A 21760-nucleotide genomic window follows, 5' to 3' on the forward strand; every position below is an offset into this window, starting at 1 on the left:
AAAAGATTGAAAGTTTGAGATTTCTTAGACAACAAAAATTCAATTTTGTGTTTGATAAATCAATTATTTGAAAAAAAAAATGTGGACCATTATAGAAGTGGTCCTCCCTTCCAAATCTATTAATTTTGAAAAATATACATATTCAATGTATTCAGGAATTTATTAGACACAGAATTAAAATAAGAAATTAAAATTTGTAAAATCTCATATACAGAGATTTATTAAACCAGCACCGACAAATTCGAACACATGATTTGATGGGAGATATAGTTGAAGATGCCCAAATTTGAAATTTAGTCTATTAGATACATTTATAATTTAACATAAATTTAATATTTAATATATTTTTCAAAGAAAAAGGACCACCTTTAGGCTTTAATTGAATGGCTCCATTTGTTTTTATATCACTAAAGACCAGTCCTGAGTCTTCTCTGTTTCCTTCTTCCTCCATTTCTCACGGCAGCCTTTTCCAACTGCTGAATCTTTTTGCTATTTGAAGAAATTCAATTCAACAACATCAAAATAAATTTAAAAGGGAAAAAAAGAAAAAAACCCTACTGGTTTTGGTTGCGGCAAATCGAGAATCCATTTTAATCGGCCGCCATTCATGGCCGTAGTCATGTCCGGCAACCACCCGCCGCGCCGTCTCAACAACGCTCCCTCCTCCCCGGCCCTCTCTCTCACCCTCGTACTTCCCCCACCATAACTTTACAGTTCTCAGAACTTTCTGGAGAAATGCACTTCTGATTTCTGAGGGCTTGCTTTTTCCTGTGGTTTGTTTTTCAGGCCGGCGTTTTCGGCAATGCGGCGGCGGAGGACCTGGAGGTGGACGCGCCGGCGAGGAGAGACGACAGCTGCAGCGACAACTCCGAGCCGGCGGGATCCAGGTCGGCGGAGGATTTGGGAGCCGACCAGGACGATGAAGATGAAGACAAACAGGGGAATAGAAAAAAGCGAAAGAATCGACACACTTCTGAACAAATTAGAGAAATGGAGATGTATGTTGATTCTTGTTTATACTGTTAATCGAATGTGACTCGCCTGATTGAACAGTTTGTACTTGAATTTACAAAAGAAAGAAGAACGAAGGAGAAGAAGAGGAAGAATAATGGTAGTTTTTGAAAAGGGATTTTCTGGTGCAGGTTGTTTAAAGAATCGCCACATCCAGATGAGAAGCAGAGGCTGCAACTGAGCGAGAAACTTGGCCTTTCTTCTAAGCAAATCAAGTTCTGGTTCCAGAATCGAAGAACTCAGATCAAGGTTTGTTTTCCCCCAAATTTTCACATCATTATCTTCCTTCCTTTATTTAATCTTCGGTCTCTGTTTTCTTGCAGGCTATTCACGAGCGCCATGAGAACGCGTTGTTGAAAGGAGAAATGGAGAAAATGCGAGACGAAAACCAGGCGATGAGGGAGATTATCAGCAAAGGTTCTTGCCCTAAATGTGGTTCTTCTTCGGCTAATTCCTCTGCCGTTTCGAGGGAAACGATTTTCACTACTATTTCCGAGCAACAACAGCTAAGAACAGAGATCACTCGACTCAAAGCCGAGGTTCTATAGTTATCGGTTTCGATTTCGATTTCTATTTCTCTCTCTCTCTCTCTTCCAAGTTCTTCAAATTGAACGAACCGCCATTGATTTACAGGTGGAGACATTGCGAGTAGCTCTTGCGAAGTACGCCCCGCCGGGGACATGTACGTCACGGTCGACGGAGAACGAGGAGGGGATATTGGAGAGGAGGAGAAGTTTGGAGCAATCGAAAACCATTTTCGGGCTGGAGAAGGCTAGGGTTATGGAGATAGCGAAGCGAGCGACGGATGAGCTCGTGAAAATGGCGGATTCCGGTGAGCCCCTTTGGGTACGAAGCGTTGAAACCGGACGCGAGCTACTAAATTACGACGTGTACATGAAAGAGTTCGCCGCCGACAACGAGCGGCCGAAGAGAGAAATCGAAGCGTCGAGGGAATCGGGCGTCGTCTTCGTCGATCTTCACCGATTGGTTCAGAGCTTCATGGATGTGGTAAACGAAGCCCTAATTTATCAGGTCGCGAATTGCGATTGAAATTTCCAATTATTGCGCCCCCAATCAAATTCACGTGTTCTTCTTCTTCCCCCCCTTTTTTTTCCGGCGAAGGTTCAATGGAAGGAAATGTTTCCATCCATAATCTCGAAGGCCACGACCATGGAGGTCGTCTCCAATGGCGACGGAGCCGCCAGAAATGGCGCAGTTCAACTGGTGAGTTAATTCCTTTTGTTTGTTTTTATTTTAAATATCCCTGGAGCATATATATATATATTTATTATTATTTTTCTGAGTACGTCCTAGGAACATATGTTTATTTAATAATACCCTCATAAATTATTTACTATCAAATTACAAGTTTTTATCTCAATATTTCGAATTCTAACCAGTCTCTGAATTTTATAGAGTGTTTTTTGAAACTTTTAATTTTTGTATTCGCTAGATTTTTAGACTTTTAAAAATATTAAATAGAAAGGAAAAAAAATTTAGAAGTTGACTTATTAAATAAGAAATGGGCGAAAATGATTAAAGGTAGGTAATGTAATTAAAATATTTGGACACAACTTTACTAGTATAGGACCCAGTGCTATATTTTAGCAATTATTTATTTAATATGTTCAAAATTCAATTTATTTATGTAATTTAATTTAATTATTATTATTTTTTTAATCTTCAGCAAACTGGTTTTCTGACACTGGCCTTGTTTTTGTTGTAAAGAGTTCGACATTCAAATATTTTTTAAAAGTTAGTCAAATGTGGCTAAAAGTATATTTGTTTTTTTTAATATATTTATTGTTTTTGATGGACAGACCAATTTATCTTAAAATAATAAAAGGGTAGTTATTGTTATTTTCTTTAATATTATATATATCACGAGGTTATTGTTTACCAATGCCGTCAACATGTGTTAATTGTCCATTTATAGATTCTTTCGAAAAAAAAATTGTCAATTTATAGAGTTTTTTTTATTTTTAGTTCAACTTTTGAGATTTTTTGTCAAAGTAACTTTCACCTAAAAAATATATGTATAAAAAATTATCTTGAAACTTAACCTGACTTAATTGATTAGTTTATATTTTCGACCAAAATATGGTTCGAAATTCAACCCCACATATTGTTAAATTAAAAAATAATAATATCTATATTAGTAGTTCTATGAACCATAGCTATTTTTTAAATGGATAAAAACATAGAAAATATATCCCTCTCTTTGAGGTAAATTTTGTTCCAATAATTACTTTTAAGTGATATATTTTTGCATCGTTTTCCCTCAAGATTATATATATATGTATGTATATGTATGTATGTATGTATGTATATATATATATATATATATATTTGCGTTGTTTTTCCTATATATATATATTTTTTTTCTTTTGATTTTAGTACAATAAATATAAAGATGGTGAATTAAACCTTTATAAGATGATTTTAACTATTAAGCTAAGTTCGTGTTGGCTGGCTAATGTATTATATATAAAATATCATAAGTTTTGAAATTATTTAATATTTTATTTTCGAAAATAAAATTTTCAATTATGTTATTTTCATTAATCAATTTATTGATAAAACTTATGTGATATCATACCCAGTGAGTAGGTAAAAAAATTTAGATTAAGAGAGGAAGGTTTCTAATCTATCCTCAAAATTTGTGTGAACCACTCATATCATCGTTGATTACCTCTAATGTGCACGAACAAAAATATATTTGAACAATTAGAAAAATGTCTGAACATTAGAGATTAAAGCACATATTTTTTAGCGTATTTGTTTGGTGGTAGAAGGTGATTGTTGTGGCAGGGGTGCAGATGTTTGCAGAGCTCCAAATGCTGACTCCCGCCCTTCCCTCAAGAGAAGTGTATTTCATCCGAAGCTGCACGCAAGTTAGCCCAGACAAGTGGGTGGTGGCAGATGTCTCTGTGGATAAAGTTGGAGACGGCATCGACTCATCCTCCTCCGTCTCTAGGAAACGCCCCTCTGGTTGCATCATTCAGGACACCTCCGATGGCCATTGTAAGGTACACAACTCTCATCTTGCTTGACGAAAACTTTGAATTTGATTCTTATGATTTTACAAGTTCCAATTTAGTTTCTACAGGTTCCAATTTAGTTTCTATCGTTTCAAAAATTTTAATTTAATTTCAATAGTTTAGTCCAACTTCACATTGTCCATAGTATTATCATATTGATAATTTGGATAATTATTTTTTTTAGTATACCAAATTGAGATATGAGATTTGAACTTCAAACTCAAAAAAAGGAGTAGGTGCTAATTACCATCGAGCTGTGTTAATGTTGGTATTTGGATAATCGTATTAGTTGAGTGCAGCAGGGTTTAAGATTTAGGAATGAGTAAAAAATACAATTTAGGACGTTATGTGAGATTTAACCAAACCATAGAGACTAAATTGAAATTTTTAAAACATAGGGACAAAATTTGAAGCTAAGGCTGAAACGTAAAACTAAATTAAAACTTTTAAAACTATAGGAATCAAATTAAAATTATAGATTTCACGGTGTAAAAAATGATACTCCCCTCCTCAACAAACTTCTATTTTAACCTTTCCTCTCCTTACGTTACACTCCTTACACCTCATTCTTTCTGACTAACAATATTCCTAGGACCACACGAACCCCCCTTACTTGCTGCTTATATGGCTCCCCGTTGTTTCACACGCTTATGTTTCTAGTATGGAGTGATTTGGGGTCCATCAAAAATTAGAAGGTAAAATTTTGTCACTGACAGTAGCTTTGCTTATAACTTGATTGGTTCAGATAACATGGGTGGAGCACTGGGAATGCCAGAAAATGGGACTCCGCACAATATATCGAACCATTATCAACAGCGGTTTGATATTCGGGGCAAAGCATTGGATGGCGTCACTGCAAACCCATTGTGAATGGCAGGTGTTCTTCATGGCCACCAACGTTCCCATGAAGGATTCTACTGGTAAAACACCTCTGCCATTGATAACTTAACTTCAATGTTCCTTCAAAGTTCATCAGAACTCAGTCTCTGAAAATGAATACTTGTAGGAATCACCACTCTTGGTGGGAGGAAAAGTGTTCTTCGGCTGGCTCAAAGAATGACGTCTAGTTTTTATCAAGCCTTTGGTGCATCCATCAGCCATTCATGGCCCAAGGTCCCCACCAAAACAGGGGAGAACATACGAGTTGCTTCCAGGAAAAACTTGAACGATCCACGAGAACCTCTGGGTTTGATCTTGTGTGCAGTTGCTTCTGTCTGGCTTCCTGTCTCTCCAAAAGTTTTGTTTGAATTCTTGATTGACGAAGCTCGCCGACTCGAGGTACGCCGATCTTCTCTTCGTTCTTGCACAAAAAGATTCATGATAAGCGAGATGTGTCTATTTAATTTTGTACCTTAAAAAGTTTCTAGTAGCTCTTTAAACTTTCACGGGAAACATCCCTAGTTGCTATATTTTAAAATGTTCCTGTAAGTATTTGAACTTTCAATTTTGTGTTCCATAGATCTCAATCGTTAACTTAGTCAGCTTACGGCTTATGTGACATGTAGGCTGTATTATTACATGGTAGGTTAGTTTTGGGTAGGTTTTCGACCATTTGGTGGTGTAAGTGTTACACAGATATAAAGATCCTATTAGACACAAAATTGTAAGTTTAAAATCCATTAGAATTTTTTTAAAGTTTAGATGCCATATAAACACAATTTTGAGTTTATGGACAATATATTAGAAACTTTGTAAATGCAGAAGACTAAATAAACACAAACTCTGAAAGTTTAGAAACTAACAAACACCGAAATTTGAATTGTGATACTTTCAGTGGGATGTTATGTCGGGTGGCGGTTCAGCCGAAACAATCACGAACTTTGCCAAAGGACAGAACCGTGGCAATGCCGTCACAATCCAAGTTAGTTTCTTTTCTTTTCTCGACAACATAATGTAGAGACAGTAACTCAACTGTGCTGTAAACATTGGTCTTGCAGGCAATAAAATCAGATGAAACCAACGTGTGGGTTCTTCAAGATAGTCTAACAAACGAATATGAGTCGATGGTGGTGTATGCTCAGGTCGACATTACGAGCATGAAGTCGGTGATGGCGGGGTGTGACCCGGGCAACATCACGACTTTACCGACAGGCTTCTCGATCCTTCCGGACGGGCATCAGTCGAGGCCAATGGTTATCAGTTCAAGCAAAGAGGAAAAGGGGGCAGAAGGAGGATCATTACTCACAATGGCATCCCAAATCCTAGCCAGCGCTTCTCAAACCGCCGAAATGACGGCACAATCTGTTGAGTATGTTAACAATGTTATATCACATACCTTAAAAAATATTAAAGCAAGCCTTCAAGGTGAGGATGATTGATTATCAACATTTCTTATTCATAAAAATTCAATTAAACTCTTTTTCTTTTTTTCTTTCTAACCTTGTAGTGATTTAGAGGATAGCTCTTTAGCCTCGACATGTAATAATAATAATATATAGACATTAGACGGGTGGCGGAGGAAAGACGATTGAACAAAGACTAAAAGTATATTTTTTGTATCTATAAATGCAAATTTGAAATACGTTTTATTAATTTTTGTCTCATATCATCTGATAGTAATTTACAAATCATAACGCGATGACCTCATAAAAATTATTAGCCATCTTTTAGATATTTTAGAGAGATAAGTGAAAGTCTATGTCGGATGATCAGAGTGATTTTACATGGAGAAAAGAACTAGATCCATTGATCATATGCTCAAACGACCAGCAATTAAGCAATTAAGTGTAAAAACTACATCCATTGATCTATGTCGGATGGTCGTTTCTTTCCCAATTTGGAAGGTTGGAAAGAAACGACCGGGAAGGGGCGACCCCAAAGGAACCTGTGGTCGGAAGTCCTTTGATCATATGCTCAAACAACCAGTAATTAGGTGTAACTACCCCAACTGCCCAAATCCCTAATTGCTTATCAGATGACAATAGCGTTCCGAAAATTGACTTGATTGTCGAAATGTCGAAATGTCTACTCCCCTTGTGCACGGTCCCCGTTCAACTACCAACCCTATGACCACTTATCATTTAATTGAAGAAACAGTCTACTTAATCAATCAAATGCAATTCATCGAGAATTTTCAAAATTTTAAGTGTTTTTTATGAAATATCTTTTTTTTTCATAAACATTTTTAAGGATTCACTGTTAATTGTGTTTCACACCCATTTTTAATTAGTAACAAGCTTTTTTTTTTGGGTATTGAAAATCAATCAATTTATAAATTTTGAACATATATGGTGATATATCAGATAGCTACATAAAGTAGTGGGCATATCGATACGAACTACATCGGAGAACACGATCTAAAGATAATTACTTAAGATGATAAGGCTCTGGTTCTCTCTCTTTCTCTTTCTGTACTAAACACAGAAATTAGAGAATTTGAACCGCATCAACACTCATTTCTTCCGAATCCAGAGGCATCAGATTGCAAAGATGAGAAAACTTTAAGACGGATTCTAAAATCTCATCGAATTACATCCAAATAATCACTAGAGAAAAGAGATGGAACAATTATCTCGAATCACCAAGAGCAGATCAACAAACGCACCCGATTTCGGTTACGATTACGATGAAAGCTGTTGCTGCTGAGACTCCAATGGAATCCCGAGCTCCCCAGGCGCGGCTTCCCCTGCTTTGGGCTTGGAATTTCTCGGCGGAACCGGAATGGCCAGAAACGTCTTGGTCTTGCTAATGGGGCGACATTTCTCAAGCTCGACGACGTCTCCGACCTTGAACTGGTTATCCGGATCGTGCGCCTGGTACTTCTTCTTGATTCTGATGCGGCGCTTGTACTTTGGATGAGGCGCCAATCGGACGACCTCGACGGCGACGGTCTTGTCGCTGGTGGCGCAGACGACGCGGCCCTGGAGGGACTTCATGGCCCTAATGGAGGGGAGGAAATTAGGGGTTTGAGCGGGAGATGGAGACGGAGAAGAGGGTGGCTTAGAGAGGAGCGAGAGAGGGGTGGAGCCATGGAGGAAAGGGGTGGAAATAGAGAGCTTCTTGAGGCTCTTCAATGGAGGAATTGGCAGAAGCGACGAGGGAATGACGGACATTTCTGCGGATTTAGGGCTATCCGATTTCAGGACAAAGATAAGGATTGGGTTTTTCGCTCCCTTTTCACTGAGTGAGGAGGGAGTGGAGGGGGAATCCTGTGTGGGGTAAGCACATGGTAACCCATTTAGGATCATTAACCCTTTTTTTTTTTTTTTTTTTTTTTTTAATTTCTCGACGTAGAAGGCCTTGCACCTAAATCCTTTCTATTGAAAAGGAATCATTTGTCTTCACAAATCACCTTCTTTTAGGCTTCATTTGGACGCGTTCAAATATAGGGCGGCGGTGATACTTGTGATGATTTCCAAGGATCCAATGTAACCACTTAGGTCTACATGATGTTCTATTGAAGTGGGCAGCTTGAAACACTCGACCTGATTTTTTTTTATGTCATAGGGGAGAGATTGACATTTCTAAGACATTCAGTTCGGAGTGACTTCATTGATTTTATTTTTAAAAATTTTTTTTTGGATTTGAGCTTCCAATTGCACAACCCAATTCTACTTGATCAAGTCCCATGCTCGTTCAAAGAGGTAGTATGCTTTACCCAACTTTTTTTTTTTTTTTTTTGACAATAAAGCATAACTCCCAAGTTGACATCACACCAGCACTCTAGAGTGCGTTAAGACACTTCATTTCAATCCAAAGATGGCATAACTTTTTTTTTTTTTTTTTTACGATGGGAATTAACTAATTAAGATATTGCTACTTTTAGGAAAAGAAAAGGAAGCTTAATTATTATTACTAGAGTTCAATAATTATAGAGGATTTTCATTTCACAGCGTCGGAAAAATATGATATCCATGATTCTAAAAAGGATTACATACAAATTATACAAAGCCAATTTGGTTTACAGTTTACAGTTTACAGAACGCAACACACAAGAGTTTGTGAGTTGTGATTACAAAACCCAAAATTTTGAGTTTTTTTCATTCTTCCTATTTACATTTTACACAGGAAATATGGAAAATAGTAAAATCCCAAAAGGGGGAGAAAAATTCACTCCCTCTCTTCTGCGACTCTCTCCCTCTATTTCTCTCTATCTTCATCTTCTTCAATGGCGCGACGTCGGGCTTCTCACCGCGCCCAGGTTTTCCACGTACGAACCCGTATTGTTCGTCACTATATTCCCAAGCTTCTGCTTCGCGTCTGCATCGGCGGATAGCTCATCTGAATTCCCGAACGAATCCTTCTTCGCCTCCGCCTCATTCTGATCCTGACCCCAACCCATGAAATCCAGCAGTGTCATCGAACCCGCCGCCTCTGTGGCCGGGTTTCCCTCTTCTATTGGCTGCGGCGACTTTGGAGTTTCGTTCCCTGGCTTCTTCTTTGGTGTGCTCTGTGGCGGATTCTGAGTTAGGTAATCGGCGTGGAGTACGTCTTCAATGCGGGACATCACTGTGAACGCCAAACTTTCCAGTATTCTGGAGTAACTCTCCAAGATGGCGTGCCCCACATCCTGCACTACCAAACAGTAACTCCTCACTCCTGATTAATCTTTAAAATGCATCACTGATGGAACTAGGGATTTAGAATAATTTTGTTCTGTATACTGTGATGTTTGCTGCACATTGTTGTCTTATACTGGCAAATAAATGGACACAATATTGATTGTGTTGGATAAAAACATATATGAAATCAATTATGAGATGTTAGGCACAGTGTTGGTAAGCTGGCTCTGTGAAACTTAGAGTTAGATGCTTTTTGGTTTGTATAATGTGTGTTTTGATTGTAAAAAGAAATAAGTTATAGAATTCTAAGTTTTCTTTTCTTTTTCTGATATTCGTGAGCGTCTGGTCCAACTTAAAAAATAAATTTGTTAAGATATTAAATCTTAGTCGGTGGACATTATAGTTTTAACCTATTCCCTCTATAAGTGCTTTAGTTTTTTAATTGGCCATAATGACTGCTAGGGCTTGGCCTTTATTTTTATATATTTCTTCTATTCACTTTGTTTACCTTTAAACTTCATTTTTATATATTGACCATTTCAGATGAGATTATATAGGAGGAGATTCTTTTACCCCATTGTACTGAATTTTGCTGATGTCTAGTGAAGATTGTGGGATCCCAGGGAAGCGGTGCTTAAGGATGAGCAAGATGGTCTCTGCTCTCTCTTCAAAAAGTTCTCTCTTTTCCAAGCTCACTGCTGAACCCCAACTAGATTTTCCATCTTTCTGGTTCATCTTCCTCCTCCAAATCACGATGGAAGCTTCAATTCTGTTCTTGAGATCTAGTATTTTATGCTCTGATGATAGGTCCATGCTGGAGAGAAACTGATCAGGATCAAAGAACTCAACTGTTATATTTCTGTAGATGGAATCCCCTAGGCTTGCCCTTCCATTCTGTAAAACCATGAACAAAACTAAATTTCAGTTTATGATTCGTTTTGAAAGTCCTTACTGAAACATCCTCGGTTTCACTTACTTTAGGTAGAGATTCAATGTAGTTCTCAGGGATCTCCATTTCTGATATGATTTGAGCATTTATAGCCTGGGCTGCTTTTAGGACCTGGTTGACACAATCCTTCTGGTGCTGCATAAACTTTCTAGACGCTTCTGATAAACCATTTGGAGGAACTTTGGGTGTAGGTAGCCACCATTTATCATCTTTCCTCTTGTTATTTCCTTTCTCCGATTCATCGGCATCTCTTGATATATAAGTGAACTCGTTTTGGTCTTTGAAGTTATCTAGACACCCCTGTGTTTTGTCATGACAAATCCAACATCACAAAGCCTTTATTTGACTGAAGTGGAAAAAACAAAACAACAATAACAATAACAAAAAACACAGAAAATTTAAGCCGTATTTCTTACAATTAACATGGCATCAAGCTTCTTCAGAGCCGGGATATTCAAGTGCAAATCATTTCGTTGCCGGGTCACCATTATCTATAACAGCAATGAGCTTCATTATTTGTAAGATAGAACAAGAGGGGCAGCCCGTTCAGGACGGGGTGCTAAAAGAATGAACTAAAATGATTAAATTTACCCTAATCTAAACGTTAAGCTTGTGAGATTCGAACAACGAGGTTGAAATTTAATGGTTACCTCCATATTCGTTCCATCCTTGGATTTCTGCTGTGATGGAACAAACTCCACAATGTAATCTGTAACAGATAAGAGCAAGTCGATTTCCTTTCTCCATCTCGCTTTTCTTCCTGCTGACATTGGCTCGAGACGCCATTGTTCTCCAAAGACAGAAGCTGCAAAGTCGACAGAATTCTAGATGCTAACAGACAAATTTCTCTAGTACCATGTAAGAAAATTCTAGGCACATACCAGCAAGGTTTGTGATTGCATTAGACAATGCCAAGGCTGAGGAAACACCCTTCCCTCCCCCAGACATGTCTTCCCCCAGTAGCAACTTTGCAAACCTCTCTTTTATTTGTACCATTTCTGAATTATAACCCAATTGGAATAGGGTTATTTGCAGAATCTAACAGAAGTTTCCATCCAGAAGAAAAAAATGAAGGGAGGAGGTTTAAGTTCTATTTTGGTACTTGCACTTTCAAGATTATTACGGTACAACTTTTAGATTTATTCCATTTTAGTCCATAAATTTGTAAAAGGTTTATTTTAGTCCCTGAAGTTTAACAAAGAAACTGTTTTAGTCCTTACGTTTATTGTTATCGTAACAAATGAATAATGTGGGTTTTTGCTAATGATAAATTTTTGAAATCTTAGGGACTAAAACAGGCCTTTTGAATGTCCAAGAATCAAAATAGAGCCAATCTGAAAGTTCTAAGTACCAAACTCGGGTTTAAACCACAAAAATAATGAAGAAGAAGTTGACAAACCTGCGGTCATCGTATTGTTTGCTTCCTTGTTAGTGGCAACTTCGTCTCCCTTCCTGCTTGCCTTCGGCTTTGGAGCCTTCTCAGGTTGAATCTGTGGGGGCGGCGGAGGCGGTGGGGACTCAACAACATGCTGTTTCTCAGCGGAGCTGTTGTGCACCGGCGTTGATCCCTGACTTCTCGACGCAAAATCATCGTCGACTACAGAGTCCACCAAAATACTGGCGCTCTCCACGCTCAAGCTCTTGGCATGTCTGCCCGTATTCTCATGATTCCCTCTGAAATGATGAAGGAATCTGGCCCTGAAACCTTCGTGCTCCTGCTCCATCGCACGAACCATCTTCAGTTTCTTGACGAAACGTTTGATCGAGCACACAAGGGGCCACAAAACGGCAACTTGGGGGTTTCAGTGAGCATAGAGAGAAAATGAAAGAGAATTAAGAAGAAAGGAGGAAGAGATGAGGTATTTGTTTTTGGTTTTTGCTTCTCTTTACCTCCTGGAAAGTTTTGTTTTCTTGGTTTGCTCTTCTTTTTCTTGAGAAGTTGGTTGATGCATCTTAAGAGAATGTGGTTAGAGGAAGAAAGAAAGAAATGTATGTGTTCAGCTTAAGAGTTTTTTGCTTTGTTTTTTGTCTTCGCGAGAAAGCTCTCAGAATTGGATGGTTTAGGTGAAAATTTTCAATTTTCTGAGTCAAACTTTTCTAAAAAAATGGAAAGACGTCCATGCTTCCTTCATTCATACCCATCATCTCTCCCCTCTAAAATGGACCACTTGAAGACGACTGGTGAATATTTTTTCAATTTTTTACTCCATTTTCTTGCCTTTTTCCTTATTTGTATTTGTTGATCATTAGTTAATTTTAATTTATTTTACTCCCTCAACTTTTGAATAAGTTTATTTTTTTAAAATGTCTATGCTATCATCTTTAAACTTTAAAAAAAAATCACCCTTTGGATTCATACAGATATATGTTTTGCAGAATTATTTTCAAAAACTGTTGTCGAAAACAACATTTTTCCGTATTTTCATATTTTTAATTTGAAATTTTAAAATACAGAATTACATTACTTTGATGAATACAATATTTTATGTTATAAATTCATTTCATTTTTATAATTAAAATATGTGAAACATAACATATTAAAAATTATATGATAATTACACCAAATTTATAACATGTATGTTAATAAATTAGTAATAATATTTTAGATTGAACTAAATATTTAGTTGGTAATTATACCATACAAATATATTATTAAACAAACATTAGATGATTTTTATATTGAAATTCAATTTTCAAAATTTATTACCAAACACTCATTCAAAAACACTGATAACATGAAATAGAATCCATTTTAGGTTAAAAAACATTGTTAGTCCCTGTTACTTTAAAGTAACAATTTAGTCCTTAAACTTTAATTTGTAACGATTTAGTCTCTGTACTTTTAAATTGATACCAGTTTAGTCTTTGAAAATTCTTGTAATTTAAAGTTGGTAACGATTTAGTCCTTATCGTAATTTTTTTTTTTATTAAGTTTCTTGCATGTATAGATTGATAAACTAAAGAGGGACCAAATATGTTTATGAATTAGAAAGATTAAATTGTTATATAATAAAATTTGACACTTAATTTTAATAAAAAAATTTTACGATAGGGACTAAATTGTTACAAATTTTAAAGTACAGAGATTAAATCGTTATAAGTTAAGGTTGAAAGACTAAATTGTTACTCTAGGGAAAGTACAGAGACAAATGTATTTTTTAACCTCAATTTGGTTCCATTATAAGCTAATAGATTAAACAAAAACGACGTGGTTTTCAGACCTACTTTAATTATTGTTTTATTTTACTCATTTATTTGTTTATTAGTGTTTTTGGTGGTTGATTTTGGCAGCTATGTATTATAGGCTTTTTTCTCTGTCTGTATCTGTTATTCCTGTCCCACCATTTTAAGATTATACACAATAATGAAAAATGTGATGTTTGATAACATAATGACGGTGTGGAATCCAATATTATATTTCTTTTTTCATATAAGTTAATCAATTATATTGTATGAAATTAAATTTAGTTTATTAGTAATATTTTGCTTAATAATTTACGTCATACTAGAGATTGCTCTTTTAAATTATGATAATCACATAGGCTTTCTTCCCCCTTTCTTAAATAAATTTTCCTCCAAATGAACCAATCAATTTTTTCATTATTATTTTTTGTATATAAGTGAATAAAATTAAAAAAAAAAAATTCTGAACTCTAAAGGAGCTATTTTTCATTCAGATTTATGAGGCTAAATTAAGTGTATTAAATGAATAGAATTGAATGGTGTTGACTGAAAGTCCAAGTTGAAATAAAGGGCTTTGGCTTTAGCTCTCAACCAACAAAGCCTAGACTAAGTAAGTTGTGCTAGATTGAGAAATTAAATTATTTATTTGCAAAATTTTTATCTACACTAAAGAATTATTACCATACTTTTACAACTTTCATCTTTTTCTATATATTTTGATTTATTTTTACTAATAATTTCTCTCATTCGTGAACAATATCAATTTTGTGAAGGAAAATTAACATTTTTTTTAAAGAAAATATGTTACTTTTAGTTTTAGCATTACTAAATTAATATAAGTGTTTTTATTTTTAAATAATGTTGAGATAAAAATGAGTAATAACCAAGATTTCAAAGGAGAATAGTGATGGAAATGTTATCGAATAAAATATTGTTAAGATGGTGATGAAGATGGACATTTATGTGAAACTTAGAGAAATTAAAAATGTAAAAAAGTTATTTGAGTTAAAAGAATCTACATTTTTCTATTTCTAAATAAGTTAAAATGATTAATATTAATATTACATATATATTAGGGATATTTGTTAATATTTTACATGTTTTGTCAATTTTATTTTTTGTACTACAATGGAAATGTCGATTGTCGATTGATCTTTTATGTCTATGTCGAACCTGTGAATTCATGGACATGATACAAATGTCAACGTGTCGATGAATATTTAATACTATGGTAATAACATCCCACTAAAGTATCAAGAGTAAAATGTACGTGGATAATGAATATAATGTTCTTAAGGTTAAATTGTAAGTTTATTCTGTCAATTTTGAGAATTGCTTTAAAGAGTGTCACATAGTTTTTTAAACTTCCAAGTTTTCACTGTTATATTTAATAAATCTAACTTTAAAAGGTATCTAATAAATCTCTAACATTTAAATTTTGTATCTAATAAGTATTAGAAATCAATTTTGTGGCTAATAAATCTTTCAAGTTAAATGAGAAATTTTAAAAAATTCAATCAATTATTAAACACGACATAAAAGTTTAAGAATCTAGACTGGACTTGTAATTTAATCGATAGATTAATATAGCAAGAGATGGAAATATATAATTAAATATATTAATTTTACAGTCTTTTTATTCCTTTTCGTCCAACGGAAAAAACGGTACTTGCATTTTCTTTTTAGAAATGGAATTCTTTAACAGACGTCGTCGTTTTAATATTTAGCCGATAATCGCATCGATTAATTATATTAATTTCCCTCGTCTTTTCTGTACCTACGCGAAACCTGTGTTCTTCCGGTGATCTCCACGTTCACCATCTTCATTAGACAGCGCCCAAATCCAAAACCCTCGTCTCAATTTCCAATTATGGAGTCCATTGGGGTTCTGCTGGCTTGCCCGATGAACACTTATCTCGAGCAGGAGCTCGATAAGCGCTTCAATCTTTTCAAGTTCTGGCAGTATCCACAAAGGTCGCAATTCCTCGCGGAGCACTGCAATTCGATTCGCGCTGTAGTTGGAAATGCATCGGCTGGTGCGGACGCCAGTTTGATTGATGCCTTGCCGAAGTTAGAGATCGTCTCCAGCTTCAGCGTGGGGCTGGATAAGATTGATCTCAAGAAGTGCAAGGAGAGGGGGATTCGGGTCACCAATACTCCCGATGTGTTGACTGAAGATGTGGCCGATTTGGCGATTGGGTTGATTTTAGCGGTGCTGAGGAGGTTGTGCGAGTGCGATGGATATGTCAGGAGCGGGAAGTGGAAGATTGGTGATTACAAATTGACTACCAAGGTTTTTCTGTTCTGTTATTTTCTTTATTGGCTGAATTTGGATACCATTATCATACATGTTTAAGTTGAATTATTCCGTTCATATTCTTTATTTGTTTGTGATGCCAAAACCGAAATGGTTGAATGGTCGTTAGGCTTACTTATTTCTAGATTCAATTGAGAAGTGGTGATAAATTCAAGTAGTTGAATTGTTGTTCTATGACATTTGTTGAAATGAATTGAGAAAGAGATGAAAATTTCTGGTGTTTTCCAGCATTTTAGAGGAAGTGCCTTCCGTTTGTTTTTCAGAATAATTAGAATCTTGAAAATTTAGTTAGCCATTTATGTATTTATATTCAAAGGGAAAATGTTTAGAACTTCGAAGAATTTATGATTGTATCTGATTTTTATTTGTCAATATAATCCATTTTTCTGGATATAACTCTCAGAAATATTCCCTTTGTGGAAATAAATCTGCCTTGTCTGTTATATGTATATATATCTAATCTATTTGTTATTTTATATACATTTGTTCCCAAAAGATTAGATCCGGTGATAGAGCCTTGAGTTTCTACCAAATAACGACTATCTAGGATTTGAAATTTCCTGGGAGTTTAGATTGTTAAGTGATTGTCTGTAGTATCAAACCTAAGGAATGTGAGAAGCTGTCAGAGTTTTGAGATCTTATGTTTAGCTTTTTGGGAAATCCATGGAGAAGTAGCACTTTATCTCCCGACAGTGAGCTTGAATTGGCAGTTCAACACTGCGTGACATGATTGCGCTTGAGCCTCTTATTTCTTTTTTGAGTGAAGTTCAGCTTAGTTTTTGCTAAACAAAAGCTATTCTTGAAGTAGTAACATAAGGATTTTCTTTCAAGTTCTTCAGCACTATTCTCTGTTTCGGCTAAAGCATATATAGTCAGTTGTTTCCTTGCCATTCTTGCATGTGTTATGGAAAAATATATGAAATACAAGCCATAGTCTAAACTTTCTTTAGAGGATTCTTCGGAAGTTGAACTATGGTAGCTGATGGCCCGGCAAACACCGTATTGATAAGGCATCCTGTAACAGGATAAGGCATCCTCTTGTTGTAACTATTCTTGACTTTTTGATCTATAAAAAAAGTACTGACAATGGCATTGTTATTGCTTCTCAGTTCTCTGGAAAATCAGTTGGAATTATTGGTTTGGGAAGAATTGGCATGGCAATTGCCAAGAGAGCCGAAGCATTCAGATGTCCAATATCTTACTACTCGAGAACAGAAAAGCAGGGTTCCAAGTACAAATACTATCCAAATCTTCTCAATTTGGCCTCCAACTCCGATATTCTGATTGTTGCTTGCCCGCTAACAAAAGAGACTCACCACATCATTAATCGTGAAGTTATCGACGCATTGGGTCCAAAAGGTGTTCTCATCAACATTGGGAGGGGTCCTCATGTCGATGAACCCCAATTGGTAGCTGCCCTGGTCGAAGGCCGATTAGGCGGTGCGGGGCTTGATGTGTTCGAGCATGAGCCCGAAGTGCCCCAAGAGCTCTTTGCACTCGAAAATGTCGTCCTGGTGCCTCATATAGGAAGTGGGACTGTGGAAACTCGCACAGAAATGGCTAACATTGTGCTTGGAAACCTGGAAGCTCACTTCTCCAATAAACCCCTCTTAACTCCGGTGGTGTAGCTGTGTGATTTGAGGTAATATTAGAGCGAGAATTGAGATTTCTTGCTGCCTGCTACAACCAGTAGCCATGCGGCCATTCTTTCCAGAGATTGGTAAATGCATTGGTCGAACGATTCGATTCGGTAACGACTACCCGGTGATGTTCATAACTTGAATCTTCTATGACTATTTCTGCGATCTATCCGCTGTTGGTATTGTCTAATGCCAAGATTTATCCTATCTTATCAATATGATGAAATATTTTTTAGCACTGTTGAAATGTGAAGAAATCTGAAGGTCTTTGAGGAAATTAACAGGTGGGCTTAATGCCATTTGATCTTTAGTTTAGGTTAGTTTATAAATTGAGCAAACAATGTTTATAAGTCTTTAAATTTTTGATTTTGTACGTATTAGGTCTTTAACTTTAAAAGTATCTAATAAGTTTGTGGATTTTTTATAATGTTTAATACGTTATGATTCAAAATTGAAAGTTCAAAAGACTTATAAACACCTTTTAAAAGTCTAGCAATCTATTAGACATAATTCTAATAAGTTGAGGGATTAAATTAAATTTACTCATTGTTTTAAGAATGGATAATTAAACTATGTTTTAGTTCGCTCCAAAATTGCTTTTTAAGAAGGAATAATGGTAGATTTAGCATAATTAAAATAAAATATTAAAGATATAGTAAAAAATATATATATAGTAAAAACTAGAGTTAATCATGCTATTAAAAAAAGAAAAGTCTGATTATGTATAATATGATCCTTACTAACGCTAAAGTAAAATAATAAAAAGTTTTAAAATACAAATATTCAAATATATCTTCAACAAATAAATTTTTATTTAAAAAAAGTTTTGAAAGCCATTTTAAAAACCAAAGCAAAATTGATTAGATTTCAAATATATATATATATAAGCTGCTGCAGTCGGTCGCCGAATTTTTACACGCTGCTCTGAAATGGAGATGGAGAAGATAGGAGTCGCAATGACGACCCCCATGTTCGATTACCTTGAACAACAGCTTGAACAGCGTTTCAAGCTCTTCAAACTCTGGAACCATCCCCTGAACTCCGATTACGTTCGAGAAAACGCGCATTCCATCAGAGCAGTAGTCGGCGGCACCAAGTCCGGCGCCGACGCTAATTTGATACACTCCTTGCCTGCGTTGGAAATCGTTGCGAGCTTCAGCGTTGGTCTGGACAAGATTGATTTGCCAAAATGCCAGGAGAAGGGGATAAGGGTTACCAATACGCCCGACGTATTGACTGACGACGTCGCAGATGCCGCGATTGGACTTGCCATGGCGGTTTCGAGGAGGATTTGTGAGTCTGATCGGTTTGTCCGAAGTGGATCGTGGAAGGAAGGCGGTTTCCGATTGGCGACGAAGGTATGCTGCTTTCATTGCATTACTTTGTGCATTCCGCGCTATCTCTTACCTTAATTTGACTATGGTGAATCCTTGATGATATTGCTTGTTACGATTAAGCTCGACTGCGGGGGGAGGAACCTTAGATACTAGATTGCAGAATGTTTCTGTTAGATTCCATAGATATTAGATTGCAGAATGTTTCTGTTAGATTCCAGATATTTTCATTCATTCGATCTTGATGAACCGCCAAGATTACACTCTATCGCGATCCGACTTCATATCATTTTTCTCATCCTACTCTCTAAACCTTGGGACCAGAAGTATAGTCGAGTTTGAAGATTATAGAATTTTCCCTTACTATGAACTATGGCGAATCTATATTTCTTGGTTTGGTTGATTGACGCAGTAGTTGTTTCTTTCAGTTCAGTGGTAAATCAGTTGGAATTTTGGGGTTAGGAAGGATTGGTTCAGCCATTGCCAAGAGAGTTGAAGCATTTGGTTGCCCCATCAGTTATTGCTCTAGGAATGAAAAGCATCACAGTGGTTACAATTACAAATACTTTTCCAATGCCATAGACTTGGCTGCAAATTCCCAGATTTTGTTTGTGGCATGCACTTTGACTGAAGAAACTAAGCACATTGTCAATCGAGAAGTAATTGATGCACTGGGGCCAAATGGCATTGTTATCAACGTTGGACGAGGTGCTCATGTCAATGAATCTGAGCTTGTCTCAGCATTACTTGAAGGTCGTTTGGCAGGGGCAGGACTCGATGTATTTGAAAACGAGCCCCATGTACCTGAACAGTTGTTTGAGCTTGAAAAAGTAGTTCTTCTGCCTCACGTGGGAACTGATACCATGGAGACCAGCACCGCAATGGCAGACCTTGTAATTAGAAACTTGGAGGCACATTTCAGGAATGAGCCTCTGATTACTCCTGTGATTTGATTTCTTTATACTTTTAAAAATGTCCTGGTAGTCATCGAAACATTTGAGCTAGGGTGTTAATTTAATATTATTATTGTTTTATATGGTTCTCTTGTTTCCCAGAAAGTTTGTTGTTTACACAAGCTTTATGTGGTGAAGGAAAACCATTTCCATTTCTCACTGAAGCTGGCTCCTTCTTCATCAGTAGATTTGTTAGGGATCTGATTTAATAATATGACTCCAATTGAAAAGTTTTGGATATTTTCTGACCATTTCATAAACCAGGAGGATGCTTGTAATTGATTTTCTTTTCCCAGAAAATAGAAATTGAAGAAAAGGGGCAATGAAAATACTTGAGAAGGATTGATAACTGTCTCCCAGGATTTCAAATATTTACAGAGTATACCCACAAAAGCATCTAAAGCTTTTTGAACATAAACATCCAAACAATTCCATATTGTCATTTGGACACTTCCTACCATCTCCCTTATGTTTCTTCAATTCGATCTTTTCCTTTCCTATGAACTGGCATAGCCACAGAAAAGAAATCACTTACCCCCCCCCCCCCCCCCCCCCCCCCCCTTTTTCTTTTGCTTCTCAAAATCTCTAGAGATTCAAATAAAGAGAAAAATACAACTCAAGTCATGGGGCCGAAGAAGTCACCCCTTTGAAGATGAGAAAGTTAAGAGTCTCCAGTTTGAAGTAGATGAAAGACCCTTTGGAGTGGGTAAAGAAACAACCAAAATTTGAACCCACCACACATTGCCATCCGCTTCCATATCTGTTGTCAAAATCCTGCAAAAATCCACAACCAAACCAGTTGAGGAATCAAACACTGAGATTCTGTTACCAAAGTCTTCTCCTCCACACAGACACAGAACCTCAACCAACCAACATGGTTCTGCCATTAAAGTCAAGAAAAAAACATCTGCAACCCACCAAGTTCTTCCTCACATACACGACAAACGAAGATAGAGAGAGAAAGAGAGAGAGGTAACCTTTTTTATGTGGCCAGCAATGGATTTGCAGTCGAAAACATCATAGAGATCCAGAGCTTTATAAGCGGCGGCCATGGCTTGGACCTGCATCTTGCCAGGCATGTCTGTGTCCTGTACCAAAGCTTTGCCTTCCAACATCCTTTCCCTTCGCTGAAAAAAGAAAACTGGTAGGGATTTGCACTCAGCTATCTCTTTTGAACCTTATCTTCAAGACCCAGAAAAAAACAATCCCAATTTCAAACGTTTCTTCTTCCAAGAATATAAACAAAAACAGAACTAAGAAGAAGGAGAAGCAAATGGATGATGATTATATTCAAGGGCAGACTCTGGAAGCCCCTCCTCTTCCAAATGTGATGGAATCTTTTGAAATTCAAGCTCAAGCTTGGCACATGTTCCGATTAATATTGTTTTTCTGTCCTTCTCTCTCCCCACTTTAAGGACTTTTTAACAATATTCTATAAATAAAAAAAATATCTTTCCTCTCTCTCTCTTCCTTTTCCTTTTCCTTTTCCTTTTCCTTTTCCCTGCAATGAAGATAATCATGGCTAAAGGATAAAGCTGCTGAGGCCAATAATGAAGCCAAGTTTTTCGTTTGGTTTTTTCTGTTGATGAGTCAATGGGGAATAGGCTGTTTAGTTTTGTTCCAAAGTTAATAATATTGTACATCCAAATTTTACAAGCTCTCTCTCGTGGATTAAAGTAATGGGTCCACGTGTATCCTTTGCAGCCATCTGATCAAAGGCAGTCTGATGAATGTCCCCCAACAAATTTTAGTGCAATCAGTCAAAATGAATTAAAGTGACAGCTTTAGATGATCAGATAATAGGTAAGGTAAATTTAGAAGCAGATCAAAA

At 36.4% G+C, this 21760-nt stretch overlaps 6 protein-coding genes and 1 long non-coding RNA gene across 8 annotated transcripts; 4 read left to right on the top strand and 3 right to left on the bottom strand.

Annotated features, from left to right (window-relative positions):
* Nucleotides 1–391: 391 nt before the first annotated feature.
* Nucleotides 392–6584, top strand: LOC111022137 (homeobox-leucine zipper protein GLABRA 2). Of its 2 annotated transcripts, none has more exons than XM_088117753.1 (11): nt 392–688; nt 787–998; nt 1143–1260; nt 1335–1550; nt 1645–2019; nt 2134–2235; nt 3807–4040; nt 4798–4972; nt 5059–5330; nt 5827–5913; nt 5990–6584. In XM_088117753.1, exons 1-11 carry the CDS (start codon nt 608–610, stop codon nt 6368–6370), a joined length of 2253 nt encoding a protein of 750 aa, XP_087973879.1. In that variant the 5' UTR covers nt 392–607; the 3' UTR covers nt 6371–6584. The 2 variants fall into 2 exon arrangements, with proteins under 2 accessions (XP_087973879.1, XP_022154996.1); XM_022299304.2 differs by having other exon boundaries at nt 393–688; nt 3831–4040.
* Nucleotides 6585–7334: 750 nt separating this feature from the next.
* Nucleotides 7335–8182, bottom strand: RPS17 (ribosomal protein S17). Its single transcript, XM_022294506.2, has one exon. The coding sequence runs from the start codon at nt 8102–8104 to the stop codon at nt 7613–7615; it is 492 nt and encodes a 163-aa protein (XP_022150198.1). The 5' UTR covers nt 8105–8182; the 3' UTR covers nt 7335–7612.
* A 724-nt stretch (nt 8183–8906) lies between these two features.
* On the bottom strand, nt 8907–12238 carry ROPGEF12 (RHO guanyl-nucleotide exchange factor 12). The gene is made up of 7 exons (XM_022294482.2): nt 11902–12238; nt 11384–11500; nt 11153–11307; nt 10919–10993; nt 10530–10802; nt 10127–10447; nt 8907–9561 (listed from the first exon to the last, which is right to left on the bottom strand). Exons 1-7 carry the CDS (start codon nt 12236–12238, stop codon nt 9157–9159), a joined length of 1683 nt encoding a protein of 560 aa, XP_022150174.1. The 3' UTR covers nt 8907–9156.
* LOC148208832 (uncharacterized) lies at nt 9437–12727 on the top strand. The gene is made up of 2 exons (XR_015787405.1): nt 9437–9576; nt 11789–12727. It is a non-coding gene; the product is annotated as an uncharacterized LOC148208832 (long non-coding RNA).
* Nucleotides 12728–15443: 2716 nt separating this feature from the next.
* Nucleotides 15444–17880, top strand: LOC148208833 (D-isomer specific 2-hydroxyacid dehydrogenase family protein). Its single transcript, XM_088117244.1, has 2 exons — nt 15444–15978; nt 17112–17880. The coding sequence occupies exons 1-2, from the start codon at nt 15556–15558 to the stop codon at nt 17628–17630; spliced, it is 942 nt and encodes a 313-aa protein (XP_087973370.1). The 5' UTR covers nt 15444–15555; the 3' UTR covers nt 17631–17880.
* A 457-nt stretch (nt 17881–18337) lies between these two features.
* LOC111022216 (glyoxylate/hydroxypyruvate/pyruvate reductase 2KGR) lies at nt 18338–20012 on the top strand. Its single transcript, XM_022299395.2, has 2 exons — nt 18338–19000; nt 19405–20012. The coding sequence occupies exons 1-2, from the start codon at nt 18572–18574 to the stop codon at nt 19927–19929; spliced, it is 954 nt and encodes a 317-aa protein (XP_022155087.2). The 5' UTR covers nt 18338–18571; the 3' UTR covers nt 19930–20012.
* Nucleotides 20013–20250: 238 nt separating this feature from the next.
* Nucleotides 20251–21423, bottom strand: LOC148208834 (dynein light chain LC6, flagellar outer arm-like protein). The gene is made up of 2 exons (XM_088117246.1): nt 20907–21423; nt 20251–20703 (listed from the first exon to the last, which is right to left on the bottom strand). The coding sequence occupies exons 1-2, from the start codon at nt 21042–21044 to the stop codon at nt 20551–20553; spliced, it is 291 nt and encodes a 96-aa protein (XP_087973372.1). The 5' UTR covers nt 21045–21423; the 3' UTR covers nt 20251–20550.
* Nucleotides 21424–21760: the final 337 nt, after the last annotated feature.

This window comes from Momordica charantia (genome assembly GCF_013281855.1).
Source record: "Momordica charantia cultivar OHB3-1 chromosome 9 unlocalized genomic scaffold, Mcharantia_2.0 BLBB01000009.1, whole genome shotgun sequence".
Taxonomy (NCBI): domain Eukaryota; kingdom Viridiplantae; phylum Streptophyta; class Magnoliopsida; order Cucurbitales; family Cucurbitaceae; genus Momordica; species Momordica charantia.